Source organism: Electrona antarctica (genome assembly GCF_951216825.1).
Source record: "Electrona antarctica genome assembly, chromosome: 3".
Classification (NCBI taxonomy): domain Eukaryota; kingdom Metazoa; phylum Chordata; class Actinopteri; order Myctophiformes; family Myctophidae; genus Electrona; species Electrona antarctica.
In genome coordinates, this window is record NC_136808.1 from 27,920,081 (window position 1) to 27,944,080 (window position 24,000).

General features: G+C 44.8%; 1 protein-coding gene across 3 annotated transcripts in view; it reads right to left on the reverse strand.

Annotated features, from left to right (window-relative positions):
* The window catches only part of lrp4 (low density lipoprotein receptor-related protein 4), a 117,775-nt gene that overhangs the window by 47,663 nt on the left and 46,112 nt on the right, over nucleotides 1-24,000 (reverse strand). For all 3 annotated transcript variants that reach the window (XM_079496607.1, XM_079496606.1, XM_079496608.1), the window contains exon 2: nucleotides 18,577-18,723. In XM_079496607.1, the coding sequence (XP_079352733.1) occupies nucleotides 18,577-18,723 (147 nt within the window). The remainder of the gene's footprint in view (nucleotides 1-18,576; nucleotides 18,724-24,000) is intronic.

Sequence of the window (24,000 nt, forward strand, 5' to 3'; positions counted from 1 at the left end):
ACTGCCGTCTTGGTGTGTCAGCCATGCAGTTATTGTGACGCATGGATGTTGTATGCCGCTTGTAGAAACCTGCTTAGTGGTTACTGGTTACAGACTTGAATCTGCACCCCCCTCTCTCTGTCTCTAATTGGCTCCCACCCATTAGCCCAGCCAACTCGCTAGAATAATGGTCTAATCACTAGACTACGGATCCCACTGCCCGGGTTCACATCCCGCTGATGCAACTATTTTCCCAACAACAGCGGACTAGATCTTTTTGCCGATAAAATCTAGCGAACTTGAGCCTTAGAGGCTCAAGTTCCTAAGGGCTGCAAGTTGCCGTGTCAAGCATTGCGAAGTTCAGGTAGAGTTCGAGTTGCAACCCGATAATAGACAGAATAGTAAATTATTACTACCCCCCCCCCCCCCCCCCAAGGCAATGCCAACACAGAGAAATATTTATTTCCCACCACGGAGTAACCTCACGTCAGTGTCACCAGACTATCCACCTCGGAGGAAAGTCTGGTAAGATGGGCAGTGTCGGTAGGTCAAACAGAGGCAGGCGGGGCGTTACCATGTCTAGAGACGGACGCCTCTGCACCATCTCTAAATCATATTGTCCAAAAACTGGATAATGTCTCAAAAACAGGCATCCAGCATCCACAGCCCGCACAACTCAGCACATTCCTGCCTAACTTCATATCCGCTCCCAGCACTGACCGCTATTCTACCTATGGCCTGAAAGACTGGCCCTTTGTCAATCAGAGACAGAGTTAATTTAATTACTACTGGCCGAGAAAGAAAGCAATGGAGAGAGAGAGAGACCAAGCCAGAGAGAGAGACTTGTGAGGAGGGGAGCGGAGGGGAAGTGGAAATCAGAGTGCTCCTTATAACAACGGACGCCTCCGGCTACACATGCGCGCACGACCGCCTGCTCACGTCGATATGAGATATGAAATATTGACGCTGCAACATGGCACTTCATGAATAATGGATGACGTCACAGTCGTCACATGGTTTGATAGACAGATAGCCCCCACCCAGTCACATTCAATGAATGTGTGGGTGTATCTCGCAGGCTCTCATCAGGGAGGGGGGTGTCCTACTGACCCACCAACCTCTGCATGCTACATTATTGACAGAGACAGGCATTTATAAGCTTTTAGCTTCTGCCTATTCCTTTTGATCATCTTCATGTTTTGTTTTGTTTTTGTAACAGCTTCCATTCATTGTCTGTAAATATTGTATTTGAAACTGAAGGATGATCAAATAAACTAAACTAAACTAAAGAGTGTAAATGCAAGGATGACATCTTTAAGACCATCATGACATCACATCTCTCTCTATGTCATCCATTGACCATACAGTACTCTTACGTCATTCTCACCCTGACGAGGGGGTGGTGTTCTCCACCCCCCTAACTACCGTATGACGTATTGTAAGAGCAAAAGGACCGGCCTTTAAATGGTCAGTTCACATTCTAACCTCTCCCCTGTCTCTATCTGACTGAAGTTTAAACCCAAATTGCTTTTACAAGGTTCATATAAAGCTTGTTATAATCCAATAATGTGGACACGAGAGGATGCTGCCAGACCTGTCAGAGACCTACCGAGATGTTTTGAGGAGGAGCACAACAAGCGTGTGTATCTTGTTTGCAGGAGAGAGAGAGAGAGAGAGAGAGAGAGAGAGAGAGAGAGAGAGAGAATCGATTCATTCTCAAGCTGAGCGGTTTCATGCACTGCCGATGCGTTTTTGATTGGATCGACTCAAAAACACATTGGGTCAATGTGTTTTGGACTGAAGCAAGCCTCAATCAGCTTAGAAAAGGAGAAAAACCCCTATCCCATCTTTTCACTAAATAATTCAGCTCATCCGAGAGCAAAGTGCAATGTGGACTCGTGGAGGGGTGCACACACAGGGAAACGATCGCTCGCTCAGTCAAGAGAACATAGATTTGGTGTATGATGGTTTAAGGCTTAACCATCACACACTATTATGTTCTCTTCACTGAGCTTAAAGGGATATTTCACTTTAAAAAAAACGTTTGGTAATTTTATGGTCTACTCAGGCTTTTATGAACACCCCACTGACCCCAGACACTTTTTAAGTTGCTCAATTCAGAATTTCGATTTTGCTGCCCCGCCCCCCTTCCTATACAAACCCATTGTAACTTCAAACTTCATTTTAACCATGATAGATTCATCGAAAACACCCAACCTTTTTTCTGGTGACTGATAATGTCCTTCTAATACGTGAGGATTCACTGTTCTCATTTATTTTTGGGGGTAAGAGTAAGAGCGTTGAGAGTAAATCAACGTTGATTTACTCAGCGCTGAGAGTAAATCAACACTCTCAACGCTCCAGAAAAACACCCAAAAATAATTATTAAAATAAATGAAAACAGTAAATGACACTGTCATTTACTGTCCCCTCATTAGGGACAATATCAGTCACCAGAAAAAAGGAGTGTTTTCGATTAATCTATCATGGTTAACTTAAAATGAGGTTTGGAATAACAATTTGTATAGGAAGGGGGCGGGGCAACTCAAATTAATATCAAATCTGATATCGAGCAACATAAAAACTGTCTTGGGTGTTCACATAAGCCTGAGTAGGTGATACAATTACCAAAAGTTTTTTTGAAAGTTAAATATCCCTTTAAACTTTAAGCTAACAAAAAGGTGAAGAGTACGCAATTTACACACACGCACAACGGGAATTGATACAAATACAAACTGGATCGGTAGCACTTGTTTTGCTATGCTTGTAAGCTTAGCTAACGTGAGTCAATGTTTTGTTGATTGGCTCCCTGGCCCGAAACCACATGACATGGATAAAGTTAGCTGTAATCTGCAGCCGGGTGAAACATTAAACATATGTGTTTCACCCAAAAGGACCCAAAATAACCGGAACCCTGAGTGTTGAAAGCCTCCGTTGAAATGTTCTGGTGGTCGTCTAGCCTGCATTTGGTGAAAACCCAGCTTTATTCAAGCAACCACCTCAAAAATAAAAATAAATACTGCTGCTAGATATAGAAACATACTGTAGATCCTCCTTTGCACAAAGAACAGGCATGCCTGCATAAGGGAAGTGGATGATGGACACACACACACACACACACACACACACACACACACACACACACACACACACACACACACACACACACACACACACACACACACACACACACACACACACACACACACACACACACACACACACACACACACACACACACACACACACACACACACACACACACACACACACACACTACCTTTCTTAGTAAAATCTGGAGATATTGTGGAACATGTACATAAACACATATAAATACTCATACCTGCAAAGACAGACACACAGAACAGCTAGTATGGTGGGCTTGGTACTGGTGAATATATGGTTCCAGAGGATCAGCAGGGAGCAGGCGGTTCAGGGTTGATGAGGTCTCTGAATGCTTTGATCTAACTTATCACTAAGATGCTGCTCCACATAGCTCCACAAACACAACTCAGCCCTCTGTACCCGCTGCTGCATTCCTCTGCCACCCACTGGTACGCACGCACACACACACAAGCACTCACATGCACTCACATGCAGAGAGTCAAATACACACATTACGCAGTACACTCACTCAATATTATGTGTGCGTGTCTACACTTCTACAGTATACATATACAGTAAGGGCTGTCAACAAATAATCAAAATGTGAAAACATTCAAGTTATGGTTTGAATTTAAAGAAAAAGAATAATACTAATAATTTGTGAGTTCTGGGCACCTATAACCTTGCACAGCAGCTCCTATGAGATCACAGAGCAATCTACACCTCCCCTTTGCTGTCTGCACTCAACAACCAATTGTTTCAAAATGAATGAAGCCGAAATGGGCGATCCATTTATTAAAGATTGTTTTTCAGAGGATGTCTCTCGGAGAGGTCTATGTCCGTTCTTCGTAAAACTTTTTTGGGGGCTAAAATGTAAAATGTTAAACTCTGCAAACGGTTCCTTGAGGAATTGTGAATGTTTTTTTCCCCCAATGTTAATCAACATAGCTGGCCTATAATCTCCATTTGTCATATCAGGAGTGAACTGAAGGTACAGTGAATACTTAACCTACAATGTGAGTAAAGGGGCTGTGAGTATGAATTTCAAAGTCCTGCATATAACGCTGTAGCCGTGAGCCAGGTCTGGCGTTGTCGGTGAGTCCACTGATCCAAATCCCATAGCCTGGGGGGACCGTAACTATGACAACACAGCCCATAGGCTGTGGGCGCGCATCTGCAGTAACTCCAAAACTGTTCCAGATATATAGCCCGTGGGGAGCGTAACCGTGGCAACAGTGCATCCATAGCCCATTGCCGCGCATGCACAGGAACTCCGAAACAAAAACGGTAATAAGCGCCTCAAATTTGGGGAAAGTGGAAAAACAGACAATGTCACCGTCACGGTCAATGCCCATGTGGAAGTCCTGATCAATGGCTCAACCTACTGAGGGAGAAAAATGTGGAACAGACAGAGGTTCCATAAATTAATAAGCACATGAATTACTTCTGAGAAACAGACCAAAGCTGTGTCAGGTAAGGCAACTGAGGATATTCTCTCAAGTGTCTCCGTTTCAACTCCCCGAGGGTGAAATAATCCAAAGATCTCGTTTCAGGAGCCATTCCATTATGCAGTTGCACGCACTGAATTGATGGGCCACTTTTACGATTGTGTGTGTGGCTGACACTTTCAATTGCTGTCAGCCTTGTCTTTAAGGTGAAGTATGCCATGCATTTGCCATTCCAGCTGCGGACTACTATCGCCGTTTGCTGACGCAGAGCTCATCATCACACTAGCTGGTTTTGCACTACAAGCTCATTAGAATAAACTTCTTACCGTGGCACAAAAATAATCTGCAATCTGCCAATGAAATGGAATTTAATGTCTTAACAACTCAAGAACTGACACATACTGCATCCCCAGTAAACACAGAAACACGCACACACACAATTACACATGGTCCGCAAATATTCTTACAATACACATTCTACCTTTAAAAGTTTTCGGGGAAAGAATCTAATATTTATTCAAAAATGTCAGAAATGTTATATTGCTACAGTATATACTGTACATAGCAACAAGAAGCCCAAAAGGGGTTGCCGTCCTGAAGGGGTAAAACACCAAGAGGGGTTCCCGTCCTGAAGGGGTAAAACACCAAGAGGGGTTCCCGTCCTGAAGGGGTAAAACACCAAGAGGGGTTCCCGTCCTGAAGGGGTAAAACACCAAGAGGGGTTCCCGTCCTGAAGGGGTAAAACACCAAGAGGGGTTCCCGTCCTGAAGGGGTAAAACACCAAGAGGGGTTCCCGTCCTGAAGGGGTAAAACACCAAGAGGGGTTCCCGTCCTCATTCACACATGCAGTACAGTCTGAATTCTGAAACTTCTTTCCCTTTAGTTTGGCATTCTCCATTTGTCCTCTTGCTTTCCTCCAGAGCATCCTTGGACACACACACACACATACAGTTATGTGCACAGTGTGCTGCACACACCCACACACCATGCCCTTCACTAAGCTATTCCAGTCAGAGTTCACCGAATTCCCGCTCACATTCCAAAAGTAATTCCCACAGACATACACCTGCCATTCCCATCATCAGCACTAAAGTTAGACGGATACACATCGACATTCTATCTGTGTGTGTGTGTGTGTGTGTGTGTGTGTGTGTGTGTGTGTGTGTGTGTGTGTGTGTGTGTGTGTGTATGACTAGTGGTACTGTACTGTATGTGTCTTGGGCATACACACTACATTTCTACGGTGCACATGCTTGTGCACAGAGGCACAAGAGTGGCCGAGCGGAGCGTTCCTGCACACATGGGTCTCTCTCTGGTGTGTGTGTTGGTGTCAGCTGTGTGTCTGGAGGAAGATGTATGTGCACGTTGTTAAAGTGGTCTGGAGGAGCCGAGGGTAATGGCCTCCTCTTTACCGGAGCGCAGCTGAATCAAGTACCCCTAATGGGACCAATATATCTGCCTAAACACTGCTCATCACACAGGCACCATGGGAGGGAGGCATAGATGGAGAGATTAAGAGACAGAGTCAGAGAGAGAGAAAAACGATGGAGGGTTCTTATGACAAAAACAGATGTGGACCTATGAGGGTGATCTGTGTGTGTGTGTGTGTGTGTGTGTGTGTGTGTGTGTGTGTGTGTGTGTGTGTGTGTGTGTGTGTGTGTGTGTGTGTGTGTGTGTGTGTGTGTGTGTGCGTGCGTGCGTGCGTGCGTGCGTGCGTGCGTTGTGTCTCAGCCGAATATTTCATCTGACTGTCTTGATAAAGGTTTTATGCCTTATGACATCATTGTTATGGTCGTTGAGCCCCACTTCCTTTCCACTCCTCTTTTCTCTCGTCCCTCTTTGCTTTCCTCTCCTCTTTCCTTTCCTCTCTGCACCTCTGCTCTCCTCGCCAACATCAGACAAGCGTTTTCTTTCTCCTCTTATGACATCAGCATCATCTACACTACATCTCACTCGTCATTCATGCATTCTGAAATTCTAGCACAACAATTCACTTCCTTCACGTCTCCAGTCTTAATTCTCCAGTCTACAAGCTCGTAGATCTGCTATTTTATATGAGCTTGTAGATCTGCTATTTTTCAATAGCTAAAGTATAACATAATGCTTCAAACACCAAAAGGGGTTCCCACCCAGACATGAACTATAGCGTCCCTATTCTGAGGCCGTAGCTTGTCGTCTATGAAACGGACGGGAATGGTACACAAGCAACACCCGGGATCTTATCCTCCTACAAACTCCTCCTTCATATTTTCATCCCTCTCCAACACACTCCTCGTCTCGGTGTCTCTCTCTCTCTCTCCTATCCTGCATGTCGCTCTGTATTTTCTTTTCATAACCTCTCGACAAGGAACGCCTTATCAGATACGTGGAGAGCTCAGTCCTTCTGAGAACCAAGTGGCACTGCCAGCAAGGTTTTTCTTGGCAGTGGTAGCTACTGTAGCTGTTCTTTTTCTTTCATTTCTTTTAAACAGTCAATAGATCCATCATAACAGCTTAGTGTTGCTTCGGCTGCTGGCCCATCCCGTGCAGGAATGTCAACACAGCTCTCAGAAAGAACGGAGAAACATAAATGTAATAATATCTTTATATAAGGACCACAATGGAAACAAATCCCCAGGACGTTTTTTCTGTTAACCTTTTAGCCTAAATATCTGACTGTACCTTGTACTGTTTACATTTCTGATTCAATCAATCAATGAATGTATTGTCCCCTCAGGGATATTCATCTTCACAGTCTGTTTCAACAGAAAAAGCACATACCGGTAAGTAACCATATAGTACAGATATATATAATAATATATAATATATATAAGTAACCATATAGTACAGATATATATAATAATATATAATATATATAAGTAACCATATAGTATAGATATATATAATACATAATATATATAAGTAACCATATAGTACAGATATATATAATATATATAAGTAACCATATAGTACAGAACAACATAGCACATAACATCAAGAAAATACAAGTCCCCACTCCCAGTATACACAAAACCGCCCCATCAGCGAGGAAGTTTGTTTGATGCTGCAATGGCTGAAGTAAGCAAGTTCTAAAACGAACCCATTTCAAAGTGGATGGGAATCATGAGGTTACCAGTTAGATCCCGGACTGCCCCAGAGTTAGTGTCAAAGTGTAATTGAGCAAGACTCTGAACCCTAATTGCTCCCGATGTGCAGGTTGGTGCCTTGCATGGTTTCCTCTGCCATCGATCTATGAAAAGCGCCTTGGATAAAGGCGCAATATAAATGCACCATTTACCATTTACAACTGTATCACTCTTGCAGTGGTCCAGCGAGTCCTTGATAAGGACGGTCTTGAAGCTGACACGGCGACACAAAAAGTTGCACCAGACCCTACACAGTCAAATAATGTCCTCACATCCTCAAAACATAAAAGCTACTGAACCACATTCAGTCCACTCCTTGAGGTTGCACCATGTGCTGCTACATCATTCAGTCCACTCCTTGAGGTTGCACCATGTGCTGCTACATTCAGTCCACTCCTTGAGGTTGCACCATGTGCTGCTACATTCAGTCCACTCCTTGAGGTTGCACCATGTGCTGCTACATTCAGTCCACTCCTTGAGGTTGCACCATATGCTGCTACATTCAGTCCACTCCTTGAGGTTGCACCATGTGCTGCTACATTCAGTCCACTCCTTGAGGTTGCACCATGTGCTGCTACATTCAGTCCACTCCTTGAGGTTGCACCATGTGCTGCTACATTCAGTCCACTCCTTGAGGTTGCACCATGTGCTGCTACATTCAGTCCACTCCTTGAGGTTGCACCATGTGCTGCTACATTCAGTCCACTCCTTGAGGTTGCACCATGTGCTGCTACATTCAGTCCACTCCTTGAGGTTGCACCATGTGCTGCTACATTCAGTCCAGTCCTTGAGGTTGCACCATGTGCTGCTACATTCAGTCCACTCCTTGAGGTTGCACCATGTGCTGCTATACATTCAGTCCACTCCTTGAGGTTGCACCATGTGCTGCTACATCATTCAGTCCACTCCTTGAGGTTGCACCATGTGCTGCTACATCATTCAGTCCACTCCTTGAGGTTGCACCATGTGCTGCTACATCATTCAGTCCACTCCTTGAGGTTGCACCATGTGCTGCTACATCATTCAGTCCACTCCTTGAGGTTGCACCATGTGCTGCTACATCATTCAGTCCACTCCTTGAGGTTGCACCATGTGCTGCTACATTCAGTCCACTCCTTGAGGTTGCACCATGTGCTGCTACATCATTCAGTCCACTCCTTGAGGTTGCACCATGTGCTGCTACATCATTCAGTCCACTCCTTGAGGTTGCACCATGTGCTGCTACATCATTCAGTCCACTCCTTGAGGTTGCACCATGTGCTGCTACATCATTCAGTCCACTCCTTGAGGTTGCACCATGTGCTGCTACATCATTCAGTCCACTCCTTGAGGTTGCACCATGTGCTGCTACATCATTCAGTCCACTCCTTGAGGTTGCACCATGTGCTGCTACATCATTCAGTCCACTCCTTGAGGTTGCACCATGTGCTGCTACATCATTTTTTGCCGAAGGTTTATGGATTTGCCATTTCCTGGACGACTCACCATTGACTGGCCACAGGTAATTACGGCTGCTGGTATAAAATAATATGGATATTCTGGGGGAAGTACAGTCCAGTGAGGGGTTGTCAATGGATGCAGATGCAGTGCGAACACATTGATTTATTTACTTACTACAACCACACACAGTTCTGCTTTCAGACCTACATATATTGCACCTCTGAGTCATTCAATACAAATATTTACCTGGGTCTATGTAAAAAACCATTAACTAATGATATAACATTGACAGCTGCCTTCTTTGGCAATATGAATGTGTGTAGTACCAGAGATAAGGACACGCACGTCGCACGCTTTGCAAACCTTTGAGGACACTGCATTCTCTTACATTCATTCCATGTTTCCCTACCCTAACCAACCCCAACCAAACCAACCCTAACAGGACAGAACAGATTTAGTACAGGGACTGTACTAAAATCTTGGTCACCAAAGTCTGATCCAAATTAGACATGCGTCCCCAAACAACTGGTTTCATGTCCAAAACCGTCTCAAAGTGTGACGTGTGCACACGCGCACACAGGGTTTTAAAAAGGCCAACACTCTTTCTCTGTGTTGCTTATTTCTTCTCTCTGCCCTGTAGTGCCCTCTAATCATGGCCTTTTCTCTCTGAACAAGTGTCCTTCAGTCAGTTATTGAGCAAGGAGTAAATATTTAGCGAGAGGGGAATGGAGGAGAGGGAGAGAGAGATGGCACGCAAGGGCCCCAGCAAAGTGAAAGAGAGAATAAGGAGGGAGCGAGGGAGGACGGAAAGAGGGTGGAGGAAAGAGAGGATTATGCTAATGTCTCCCAATGCAAACAACTTTGTTCAAAGACTGACACAAAGAGCACGACCCAGAGAGAGACAGACAGACAGAAGACAGAAGACAGACAGACAGACAGACAGACAGACGGGGGGGGGGTGGAGAGAGTTGGTGAGTGGGTGAGTGAGTGAGAGAGTCAGAGATAGGTGGAGAGAGTTAGAGATAGAGCAAGCCAGGGATTCAGAGAAAGAGAGGGGGGGTGAGGGTTCAAATATAGAGGGAGACAGGCTGAGGTATCACCGTATCTACCACAACCACACGGCAGGACATACATTAGAAGCACAAGACAAGGAGAATGTGAAAAGAGTGAGGAAGGTGAAAGGAAGAAATGGCAATAAAATGGAGAGAAATGAATGGAAATGGTGAGAGGAAAGTGGGCGTGCCACCGTAGATGAAAGGCAAAAGGATGGAACGAGAGGTAGAAGTATAGATTGTGGGAACAGAGGGAGATTCATAGGGAGAAAGAGAGAGGGAGGGAGGGATAGGGGGGAGATGAGTACCCTAATCCCCTCCTCTGATGCCTGATCTTGGCTCATGCTGGTCAATCGTACGGGTCCCCAGAGTGAGAAAGAGAAAGGGGGGGATCGGAGGGCAACGGGGGTTCATTGTCACTTTTTTGATGTTCCATGAGAGAGAGAGAGAGAGAGAGAGAGAGAGAGAGAGAGAGAGAGAGAGAGAGCAGCCCACATGCACATGCTTTTGCATAATGTGTACTATATGCACACATGTGTGCATGTTGGTGTGTCACACGTGCTCCCGCTGAGCTGAAAGGCTGCATATGTGTTAATAATACAGGTAGGTTTTGAGTTGAGGAGGTCGTTGATGAAAAGCACCTTTCTAGACAAAATTCGTGACATTGGGGAGAGCAGCTAGCCTCATGCAGTGAGGAGAAAACACTGTGTCTCTCTTGCATTCCCTCTGAAAGCCCACCACCACTGCCTCAGTACACAACTCCCCTCCTCTCAACCCCTCACTCACTCTGGCCCAAAGCATTTAGTATTTACTGTTGCAGCCTTTCAACTCAACGGGCGACCGCTATGCGTTTGTGTGTCATGCACATATACGGTGTCTGTCTGTGTGAATGTTTTACAAGCTTGTCTTGATGACTTCCATTTTTGAGGGGCACTAGCCCCTCCTATATACAGGTTTAATGTTTGTTCTTAGTTCAATGTTTGTTTTAAAAACGCCATTGACAATGAAGGGTAAATTTATGCCATCTTGTCCCTAACACAAACATTAAAGAGAATGTAATGGGTTTTTTTTACACCGTTTGTTTTACATCATCCTTACATCACCTAATCATAGCATGATAAGAGCGCCCCTCACTTCACACAGGTGTTATTTTTTGTATTATTATACTATTACGCTGACGAGGATGTCAAGCTCGTATCCCAGTGGCTGGGGTGATATCAAATAAATAATAATATGCATTGACAGTAATACAACGATTAGTTGAAAAGAAAATAAATTCACAAGACTGTAACATACGCTTACACATTGCAAGTTTTTTGCATGAGACAGAAGACATTGTGCAGCACTGCACATCCAAGGTTGCCTAATGACACTGACATAGGTAAATGAAAATGACTAAAATCCTATCGTACTGAATGACTGTGATATCGCCCAAGCTTAGTCAGGGCATTGGATCGGTGAAGCCACCAGGACACCTAACTTCTCAGTCAAAAGTCTGGGTCCCCATACCAAACCCTTGAGAACAACTGGCTCTAAACCCAGTCTGGACCATTTTCAAAGCCAGACATGTGTCATCTCTCACTCTCTCTCTCCCTTTGCTCCATGCATGCCACCAAGTGCGGACAGCTGTACTGATGAAAGTCAGGATGTTATTAATTTGACGAAGCCTCTTTGATTTATGCCTTCATTAAGTCTGGTCTGGGCTAATTAGCGAAGCGTCCTTGAGACGCACGACCTGACTATGCTCTCTACCTTCTATCAAAAGCACCCAGGTGTGAAGATGAGGATGCAAATTAACCCCCCGCCCAACACAGATGCACCCGATGAAACTCTTTCAAGAGAGCCATTGTGAAACCAACCATTCGTACACATGTTATTAGGCATGTAACGATATATCGTATATCGATATATATCGATATTAATCCCGACGATATGAATCGATTCATTGAAATTCAAAAATATCTTTCAGTAGTAGAGCACTGTAGAGGGGAGCTGTGTGTGTCTGTGACTGTGCCCAGGTGATGATGGTCGTTGATACTCATCAAGGAAGGCAATTAAGTTTCTGCACTGTCAAAAGTAATGCTACTTTTTTGCAATGTAGTTAAATAAAAATCTCAGGGGGAAGATAAATTATATCAAATAAAATAAACGGTAATTGTTCTTTAAAATCTTTTTTTTTTAATATCGTGAAAAATCGTATCGTGAACCTCATATCGTGATACGAATCGAATCGTGAGTTGAGTGAATCGTTACATGCCTACATGTTATCACTTTGTTTATATTTACACTGTACCTTTATAGAATGCCTGTCATGGCGGTCAAATGTGTTTTAAAGCAGGAAGATTTACGGTCGTCCAGAGAGACCCCCCCCTGTTCTGTCTCTCAGTGTGGTCCACAATAAAGAGGAGATGAACGCCATATGTTAGGTGCTATGTGGGGTGGGGTGGGGGGGTGTCCTGGATTCTTCCACTGCCTCCTGCTGTCAATGTCCACCCTGCCCCCCTCTGAAACCCACAAGTCCCTCCTGAGCAGGAGAAACTTGTTATTCCTAATGTTTACATGTGTATGTCTCGCACACACGCGCACGCGCACACACACAGCCTTCTGTATGCTTCATCATCTTTCGTTCTCATCCATTGTATTTGTATTCATGAACACACACTTAGCCACACACATGTCCATCACCAGGCACAGGCACCAAACTTACCAGAGACAGCGTCTACATGAATTTTACATCGTAATTACATGAGTTGCTTCATAGACAAAATGTACGACTTTGGCTCCTGTTCTCGCACGCACGCACACACACACACACACACACACACACACACACACACACACACACACACACACACACACACACACACACACACACACACACACACACACACACACACACACACACACACACACACACACACACACACACACACACACACACACACACACACACACACACACACAGTGTGGTCTTCAAACCCCAAAATTGTGCTTTCTCGGGAAATTGCTAAATTGATATAAATTGGCCCTGGCTCCTCATGGGAATATAGGCACAAAATATGTGTGTGTGTGTGTGTGCGTGTGCGTGTGTGTGTGTGTGTATCTGTAATGAAGTCTGGATGCCACAGTCTAATGTGATTCTGCTGAATCAAGAGAATCTTTTGTGTGCTAAGTCTCTCTGTGTGTGTGTGTGTGTGTGTGTGTGTGTGTGTGTGTGTGTGTGTGTGTGTGTGTGTGTGTGTGTGTGTGTGTGTGTGTTGTCTGTATGCATGTGTCTACGTCTGCATTTTGACTGAATGCATTGTGTCTGTATGTGTGTCAATTTGCATTTGTGTGTGCGCATGCGCGTGCGTGTCTACCTTTCCTGCTGAACTGTGGAAATCTTGCTGAAATACCGCATGGATAAATTCAATTCTGCACCGTGTTTTGAGAATGTCATTTAAAACCATACCATTTCTGTCCTGTTTTTTTCCCTTCACCATCGTCCTTTTTTCTTTCTATTTTTTTACGATCCCACTCAGTTAATTCAATCAGGGTAATAGAAGCCAGGTCACATGGGCCTGCACCTCCCCGGGTTATATACATGCAGACACACACACACAGATACACACACGCGGACACACACACACACACACACACTCCAGCAATCTGGGCCATGCCTTTAAATCAGTAATAAAATAATAAAAGATGGCTCTAGACCATAACATGTAACTTTATGCAGCAGGCAGAAGTGAGCCAAAGTGATCAAATGCCATGGAACAGAGAGAGGTGCAGGGATAAAACCGTACCATGGAACAGAGAGAGGTGCAGGGATAAAACCATGGAACAGAGAGAGGTGCAGGGATAAAACCATGGAACAGAGAGAGGTGCAGGGATAAAACCCTAAAACCATGGAACAGAGAGAGGTGCAGGGATAAAACCATGGAACAGAGAGAGGTGCAGGGATAAAACCATGGAACAGAGAGAGGTGCAGGGATAAAACCATGGAACAGAGAGAGGTGCAGGGATAAAACCATGGAACAGAGAGAGGTGCAGGGATAATACCATGGAACAGAGAGAGGTGCAGGGATAATACCATGGAACAGAGAGCGGTGCAGGGATAAAACCATGGAACAGAGAGAGGTGCAGGGATAAGACCATGGAACAGAGAGGTGCAGGGATAAAACCATGGAACAGAGAGAGGTGCAGGGATAAGACCATGGATCAGAGAGAGGTGCAGGGATAAAACCATGGAACAGAGAGAGGTGCAGGGATAAGACCATGGAACAGAGAGAGGTGCAGGGATAAAACCATGGAACAGAGAGAGGTGCAGGGATAAAACCATGGAACAGAGAGAGGTGCAGGGATAATACCATGGAACAGAGAGAGGTGCAGGGATAAAACCATGGAGCAGAGAGAGGTGCAGGGATAATACCATGGAACAGAGAGAGGTGCAGGGATAAAACCGGAACAGAGGTGCAGGGATAAAACCGGCAGCCAGAAGGGCAGGGATATAACCGGCAGCCAGAACCAGTAAGTCCACCATTCAAAATGCAGTAAAACATAAAATACACTTTTGTGGATGCTTTTATACAGTGTCATTCCATTCCATCGCTGCACATCCAATAGGACTGTAACTGAAACACACAGCCATGCCCATATTAATGCAGTGTTTTACCAAGGAATGGAATGCTCTGTATAGGGCATAGCATTAATGCAGTGTTTTACCAAGGAATGGAATGCTCTGTATAGGGCATAGCAGTGGCCGGTGGGCGGGGCGAACGGTTCTCGAGTCACGTGGATTACAGACATACGTACAGAGTCGATCCGCGAGGTTCAGGTGCTCATTTCTGATTTTACACTGCATCGCGATTACAATATCAATGTTTCTGGAGGAAGATAGCTATTGTGAGCTAACGCTAGCGTTAGCGATTTTGCTCCCTGCTTTTTACCGAAAGAAAAAACTGAAGATGCTTCAGAGTAAAAGCTCCCTCATCTGGATGGCACTCTAGCGCCATTATTCTGAAAGATTCAGTGGCACCAGAAGTGTTAAAATCATGGTCACTGCATGCTCACCGCCTCACGCTCATTCCCGCTCGTGCGAGACGTTTACTTTTTTCTATACGACGAGCAGGGTTGAATGGTTATAAGGGTAAAAATAGGGTGCATCCCCTGGACACATGAATAGTGATTTCATTGTATCCTTTTGCATTGTAAGTACAGCAAAGTACAGCATTACTGATTACTGATGGTACTACACAGCAGCAGTAGACGCCAAAGAAATGCTTCAATGCTTGAGCCAGGAAAGGCATATATAGTAAGTGAGGTGAGGATGGTTCCACCAGGGCTGATCTCTGAGTGGACAATTTAATAGCTGTACAATTTAATAAGTCCCATAAAAAAAGGAAAAAGTGACACGTCTCTCTGATTTGAGCTTTGTGATTAAGAGACTGGCTGGAGCACGGCCAAGGAGCAGGCGGGCGAGGTGTGCGCCGCCTGATGTACTGTGCGGTCGATCGGACTGTACTAATGGATTGGGAAGGGCTAGTGAATGGCGCGCTGGTTTCCGCGTGGCGCCCCTTAAACAGAGAGACACCGCAGATCAATACACGGCGATCAGCAGCCGTGGAATGTCCTATTGGCCGGCAGATCAATAGCGCTTAGCATCCCCCCACCATACCCACCCAAGTAGACTAATGTGATAGAGAAAGACAGATGGAGGAAGGTTAGTGCGCGCACGCACGCGTACACGCACACACACACACACACACACACACACACACACACACACACGCGCGCAAACACACACACACACACACACACACACGCACACACGCACACACGCGCGCGCGCAAACACACACACACACACACACACACAGTCCGACTCCTGACAGGTTTAGGACGTGTCAAACAAAGAGGAGCAGCATCTGGTGCTTCACAGTAATAGAAAAAAGAAAAGCCTGAAGCCAGACAGCGGTTGACAGCATCAATATACTTTAGGAAAGAGTACAAAAAGGAATAAAAAGAGCAGTTTTTCTTCACTCCTCCCTGACATGCTCTGCTGAGAGAATAACTCCCCAATCGCCCACCCACCCACCCCCCACTAGCTGCTGCCAAGGCTTCCCTGTACCCCCTACCCCTCTGCCCCCCGGAATGCAATGCCATGCCCAAAAGTCACTCAGGCATTATTGCACTGGGCATTCGCTGAAGCACAGCCACAGTAAAACGACAAACAGGGAATTGACTTGATATTGTGTACGGAACACAGTAAAAACCTGGGTGTTAACTGAACTCTTGAGAGTGCACAAAGCTTAAGGGTCTATTTGGTTCCATTTGTCCACCCTTTGAGTTACAAATGGATAAATGAACACTGATAATTTTACTGTGGAGTAAACACCGACCCGCTGACAGTTTTATGGTGCATAGGTTGGTTTGTGCAACAAATGCTGATGTGATGACGTGATGGTATATTGTCAAAATACAAGAAAACTGTTCTCTCAATGGGTGTAAAATGTGATATACCCTGCTAATGCAATAACCTAGTACAGTTGGAGGCCATCGATATTGTCCTTTTCTTTTTGCTGAGGTTTGCGTGATCTGCGCAAAAGGACAGTTAACCCATTTTGGGCGGGAACCCCTTTTGGTGTTTTAAACATTATGTTATAATTTAGCTATTGAAAAATAGCAGATCTACAAGCTCATAGCGCGCCACCGAGTGGCGCGCTACGAGCTTGTAGGTCTGCTATTTTTGAAAGATCGTGAAAATATTTATTTCAGAAAACTGGAGGATTTAGAAGGATTTTTTAAAATTTTGAGGTCAGGCCTAAATGGGTCAAATGATAAGGGACAATATCGGTGGCACACAACTGTATGTGTCCTGATGATACAGGAAACCATGTACATGTAATGTATTCTGACCACATTCAGTGATTATTATATATTACAAGCCGATTTACAAGCCAACTTTGTGGTTTTCATCAGTTTAGTATACAGTAGCTCTGCAGGACAAACCATCTCATCGGCCTATGGGATTGAAATCTGTGCTATCTGGGAGATGGGATCTAACAAACTTCAAAGAGAGAGACGAAAACATGCGATCTGCTCATATCCTAACAATGTCATTATGTTAAACACAATGACCGCCAGGATTAATTAATCTATTTATCGCGCATTGCCAAGGTTTTCCGCTTGCAACCCTTATTTTGAAGAGCCAAATATCCGTAACCGGGTGTTACGATGACATAATGCTGTGTGTGGTGTCTTGACTGGTTGTTGTTCTCTCGCGTTGAAAAACGGACATTCACCAGAAACGACATTCAGTGCGCCGATTTGGAGATACAGGCCATTGAAAGCAGCACATAGAGTGCAAGTGGATGCGCGTGCATCTTCAAAATGGCCGCAGCCACTGTCCCACTTAGCTGTGATGCTAACGAGCGGCAGCTAACGATTCGATCCGATCAAAACATGGATTAAAGAATACAAATCCTAGAAAACGTAGGCTATGGTTCTGGCGGGCTGCCAGACAAAAGTAATTATACGCTTACTACGTTCCTGGCGGGCTCTGTGTTAACATACTGTAACAGTGTGTGCATGTGAGTCTATCAACAGTCTGAGAGTGAAAAGTTTCCCCATTTGATTAAAACTAGAAGAGATACTTAAGCACATTATTCAGATACAGTAGATCTGATCAAAGCTACTGAAGCAACAAATTAAATGGATTTGATCGTTAATATTCACAGAATTGTAAATAGAATTGGTTGTGCGTGGGTGTGGGTGTGGGTGTGGGAGAATGCATGTCAAACAGCTCAATTCATAGAGAAATGCACTGTCCAATACAACATGACAGGATGACAGAGGAGGGAGGATGAAAGCAGGCAGAAATTTGAGTATTGGAATGTGGTTATCATTCCAACCGGCTTGATTCCTCCAGCCTCGCATCTAATCCTCGCCTCCTCACTCGGGGGCGGGGCTAAGGCCTCGTCCACACAGTCGGTTATTTTTAAAGCATTTTCATATGCGTTTGGGGGCTGGGGGGTGGGGGGGGGTCGGCCACACGCAAAAGCGTTTCTTTCATAAAAAACTAATCTTTTTAAAAACTCTACCCACAGTGTAGATTATTAAAAATTCTGTTTATGAGTCCCCGTGTGGACAAGACAAGAGATTTTTTTGGCTGGCTATGACACTTTTTGTAAACAGGGCCATGTAGACGCAGAGATCAGTTTATAAAAAAATACCCGTGTGGATCAAATCTAAGGCGCTGGTGGAGGACGAAGTGGAGTGTGTGAGTATTGGAATTTGGCTTGGGAGAAAATAATGGAGGGAGAGAGAGAGACAGAGAGAGAGAGAGAGAGAGAGAGAGAGAGAGAGAGAGAGAGAGAGAGAGAGAGAGAGAGAGAGAGAGAGAGAGAGAGAGGGGTTAGAGATTGAGGTGAGAGTGTGGACTCACTGCATCCATCCTCGTCGCTGTGGTCTCCGCAGTCATTGTCACCATCACATTGCCACTGGGCAGGGATGCAGGTACACTCCCCAAACGCACTGACCGCACACGTGAAGTGGTTCCTCCCACAAGAACATTCCGCACTGCCCCGCACTCCTATACACAGAGAAAACAGAGAGAGAGAGAGACACACAGGGATTATTAACATTGCTCATATCCTGGCAAATGGCGCACACGTTTATGATAGATCGCCACTCTTCTTCGCCAACGTATGAATGGTTCATCAGATCTAGAAAAATGCATTTATCTCGGATTCTTTTCCCAGATTGCGTTTTTTGGTCAAAACAAGCTTTATTCAACGGCCCATAACTACAGAACCGATGATCGCGGTTACAAAATGTATTTTCCGAGTGAAAGAAAGGACGACCGTCCGTCACAACACACCGCGTTTCATTACCTCCAGTTCATATCCCAGGTCCCGGTGGGCCTTCAAAACAAGGGTCTTGACTGAATTAATACCTGGCAGTGAATGTGTTTTAATACACCAAATCACCATGACCAAAAATGTTTTTCCAGCAGACTATTCTACATCTTACATGGACACTAAATAGCCTTGAAAACAAACAAAGTAAACTTTCGCAGATATACCGGAGTCTAAGCAGCATCGTGTTTGAGTGAAATTTGAGCCACAGACTGAACCTGCAGTGCATGCATACCATAGGTTTTTGATGAATTGAAAATAGTGGGCCCTATTGTAAACAAGTGTAATGGTGTCGTCCACTCACAGTTAACAGTTTTTGTATTGAGTTGTACTTGAAATGTACTGTAATTCTGCAAACTGTTAATAAATCAATCAATCAGGTGTAGGACGGTTTTACTGAGTTGTACACAATGCTGACACATACTTTAATTTACAAATCACTTGTGTGAAGTGAGGGGCACTCTTCTCTTATCGTCATACATCATCATCACATTCCATGCCCAGCCAATCAAATCACAGCATTCCGTGCTACAGACCCACACACAAAGCTGTGCATAGGAGGGGGGTAGCGCCCCTCAAAAACAGGTCAGACGAGAGATACATGATCCAACACCACCAATTCAAATGAACAACAAATGTGACGCAGAGGAGAGATGGGTTGTCAATTGCTGAGAAATTAGTTTTCCACACAGGACGACAAGAGCAGAAAAATACAAGAAAACATTATTTAAAAATCATTTTAGCATATATACAGTATTTGGAGACTTTCTGACGGTACCGCCCATCACCCTCTCCAAAGTACAATAACTGCACACGACAGGTGCTGAGAATTACTGTCAAATATGACTCACGCGATACAGGAATCTGTGTGTGTAATGGGCTTAGCGCCATTCAAACAGAGCAATAAATATACCTGACCTTAATACGAGAGTGTGTGCGTGTGCGTGCGTGCGCGCATGCGTGCGTGCGTGCGTGGCTCGCATGCAAAAGAGAAGCTATCATAGCTCCTCGGGTAATTTTAGCTCCTTTGAATACACCACGCAGCTTGTGACGAACTTCTAAATGTCTATGTGTGCATTTTGATGTCTGACGCTTTTGTGATAAGTAGGCCAGGACCCTATTACAAAAAAGCCCTTCTCAGTTACACGGTGGCCTACACACGCCCCCATGAATCTCTATACAAATGCAGGTACTGTGAAAACCTGCCTGCCAAAACAGACAGATAAAGAAATGCAAACGCAGGCCATCCGTGTGACCGTGTCCTCTTATTCAACATTCCCTTTGGAGATGTTTCTGAGGACATTAGGTAACGCTGCTTCAGAAAATCTAAACAAACAAATAGAAGGGGGAGCCAAGAAGGAGCTCCTCTGCAGGTGTCGAGTGGACATTGTTTGGCTGTAGTCCATGTTATGGTTGGATACTGGGAGAATGATAGTCCATGTTATGGTTGGAGACTGGGATAATGATAGTCCATGTTATGGTTGGATACTGGGAGAATGATAGTCCATGTTATGGTTGGATACTGGGAGAATGATAGTCCATGTTATGGTTGGAGACTGGGAGAATGATAGTCCATGTTATGGTTGGATACTGGGAGAATGATAGTCCATGTTATGGTTGGATACTGGGAGAATGATAGTCCATGTTATGGTTGGAGACTGGGAGAATGATAGTCCATGTTATGGTTGGATACTGGGAGAATGATAGTCCATGTTATGGTTGGATACTGGGAGAATGATAGTCCATGTTATGGTTGGATACTGGGAGAATGATAGTCCATGTTATGGTTGGAGACTGGGAGAATGATAGTCCATGTTATGGTTGGATACTGGGAGAATGATAGTCCATGTTATGGTTGGATACTGGGAGAATGATAGTCCATGTTATGGTTGGATACTGGGAGAATGATAGTCCATGTTATGGTTGGATACTGGGAGAATGATAGTCCATGTTATGGTTGGAGACTGGGAGAATGATAGTCCATGTTATGGTTGGATACTGGGAGAATGATAGTCCATGTTATGGTTGGATACTGGGAGAATGATAGTCCATGTTATGGTTGGATACTGGGAGAATGATAGTCCATGTTATGGTTGGAGACTGGGAGAATGATAGTCCATGTTATGGTTGGAGACTGGGAGAATGATAGTCCATGTTATGGTTGGATACTGGGAGAATGATAGTCCATGTTATGGTTGGATACTGGGAGAATGATAGTCCATGTTATGGTTGGATACTGGGAGAATGATAGTCCATGTTATGGTTGGAGACTGGGAGAATGATAGTCCATGTTATGGTTGGATACTGGGAGAATGATATCAAGGTATTCTGGCAAGCAGTTGAAACTCACATTTATTTAGGTAAACAACAGACTCCTTTGCCATAAATAACAGAGAATGTATTTGCATTTTTATGCATAGTTCCAGTCCATGATTCTGCTCGATAAACACACCTAGGACTGCATATATCAGTGCCACTGCGACAACATCGTATTTACTTATTTATATTCACCATGACATTTGCACAGCCACTTCCTGTTTTGTGCTGGTAGTCATGGGGACTGGTGACTACTTTCTTGTAGCGATTATTGTTGTAAGTTAAAGTAGTAGTGTAGTTTTAATAGCCATACGTCTATGATTTTCAAGTTGGAACATTTGGAAACCGTGTTAGAAAAGCGATAAGCCAAGCGAGGCTGTGGTTTACCGTCATCATTTTACAGAGGGCCGGTCCGGAAGCCCTCCGCATCAAATATTTGTTTCCAGATGATTTGAAAATATAACAATGATGAGAAACATGAGCTGTGTTGGCTATTTTCCTGCACAACAATGCATTCCCTGCCATACCTCCATAATTCTTCTCACTCATACAATGTTTAGTATCTCCATACATTTATCTAATTTGAGGATCAGAAATGACCTGGGCGCCCTGGCCTGTCGGAGGATTTACTCAAAGAACATCAGAGCTTGTGTGAGTGGTCTCGCTGCGCCGCACAGGCTGCTCTGAGACAATCACCATCATCTCCATAAACATGGCAGTAAATCGGGGGCCATTTACAGGCAATAAATAAACCTTCCCATCTCACTTTGAAGCTCACTAATGACCATTGTTCTCTGACCTGTGTGTATATTTGTGCAGTGTGTGTGCACACACACACACACACACACACACACACACACACACACACACACACACACACACACACACACACACACACACACACACACACACACACACACACACACACACACACACACACACACACACACACACACACACACACACACACACACACACACACACACACACACGTGTGTGGGTGCGTGCGTGCGTGCAGATCACTGAAACTGGCCTGCAGCAACAAACCCCTGAGTTTCTTGGAACGTGTGTGCGTGTGTGTGTGCGTGTGTGTGTGTGGTTCCTGGCCTCTTCACAAAGACATCAGTCAAAGCCAGGAGGGCCTGGCACAGAAAATCCCAGTAACCTACAGATCCCACCCACCGCACTAAATTAATGGTCTCTTTCTTTTCCTCTCACCCTCTTCTCCCCCCCCCCCCTCTCTCTCTCTCTCTCTCTCTCCTCATTCCTCCCTTTTCTCCCATCCCCTGTTCATGTTTCCCCTTCGGCTGCCTCCCATCCCTCTATTCTCTCCTCCCACACTTGCACTCCCCTTCATTCCCCTGCTCTCTTCTAAACTGGGGTGGGGGCCGGGGTGAGGATGACCTAATCTAACTAATTCTCCCCTCTCCACTTTGGCATTCTGTGTGTCCTTACATCTTGGGTGCCTGGGCCCTGAAGGCTCCCTGCTGGCTTCCAGACAGACGGGCTGACTAATGTTGAAACTGCATGACACACAGAGAGAGGAGGGGCGGGGTGCTTGGGGGTAGCTCTGGGTGATATGTTTGAAATCAACATCACAAATTTGCGATCACATGGATATCATTATGGATATACTGTATGTCACCATGCTTATGTTTGAGATCAAATTGATGTTCACTGTGATTCCTCAGACATGTTAACTAAGACTGATTGTGTAATGTTGTGATGTTTTGAGTTAAACTAAGTTGGAACAATCAACAATCCCCAAACCTAACAAGGAAGAGAGCGTAAGAGAGAGAGAGAGAGAGAGAGAGAGAGAGAGAGAGAGAGAGAGAGAGAGAGAGAGAGAGAGAGAGAGAGAGAGAGAGATGGGGGGGGGGGGGGGTATATATTTTGGAAAGTCTAGAGTGTGGCTGTTGGATGTGACCAGAAATTTGAGTCATGCTAAATCATGCTGCTTATTATAGGAATATCAAATTCAATGTGATTTCTATTCATTTTTGTTCAGTTGTTATTGTATGTGTGTGAGTGTATGTGCTATGTGTGTAAGGTGTGAGTGAGAGTCTGTGGCATAAGGGAGAGAGAGAGTGCATGCGTGTGTGTGTGCGCGCGTGTGTGTGTGCGTGCGTGCGTGCGTGCGTGCGTGTGAGAGAGAGAGTGAGTGAGTGAGAGAGAGAGAGAGCGTGTGTGTAAATGCTCACATTTCTGGCTGTGGGTTTGCACTGGTCTAAATTAGAAGCCAGCCTGTGCGCTGGAGCAGAAGTCATGTCACATGAAGCCACATGAGACGCTCTGCATTTGTCAAATACGCTTTAAAAAGCATGGACCGTTGGCTCAGAGAACATACAAGAGCTTACGAACAAACCATAACATACCAAACCGCGCACACGCACACACACACACAGTCACACACACACACACACACACACAGGACGTTTCAACATGTAGATTAAGCAAATGAAGCATCTATGTACATCTGTCCTAAAACATAGTCGGCAAAACAGTCAGGCACTGATTGAAAACCCTACATACAGTAGTGTGTGTGTGTGTGTGTGTGTGTGTGTGTGTGTGTGTGTGTGTGTGTTGTAGGTTCAGTGTGCACAGTGAATATGGGATGTGTAGAGCCGGCGGTCTCT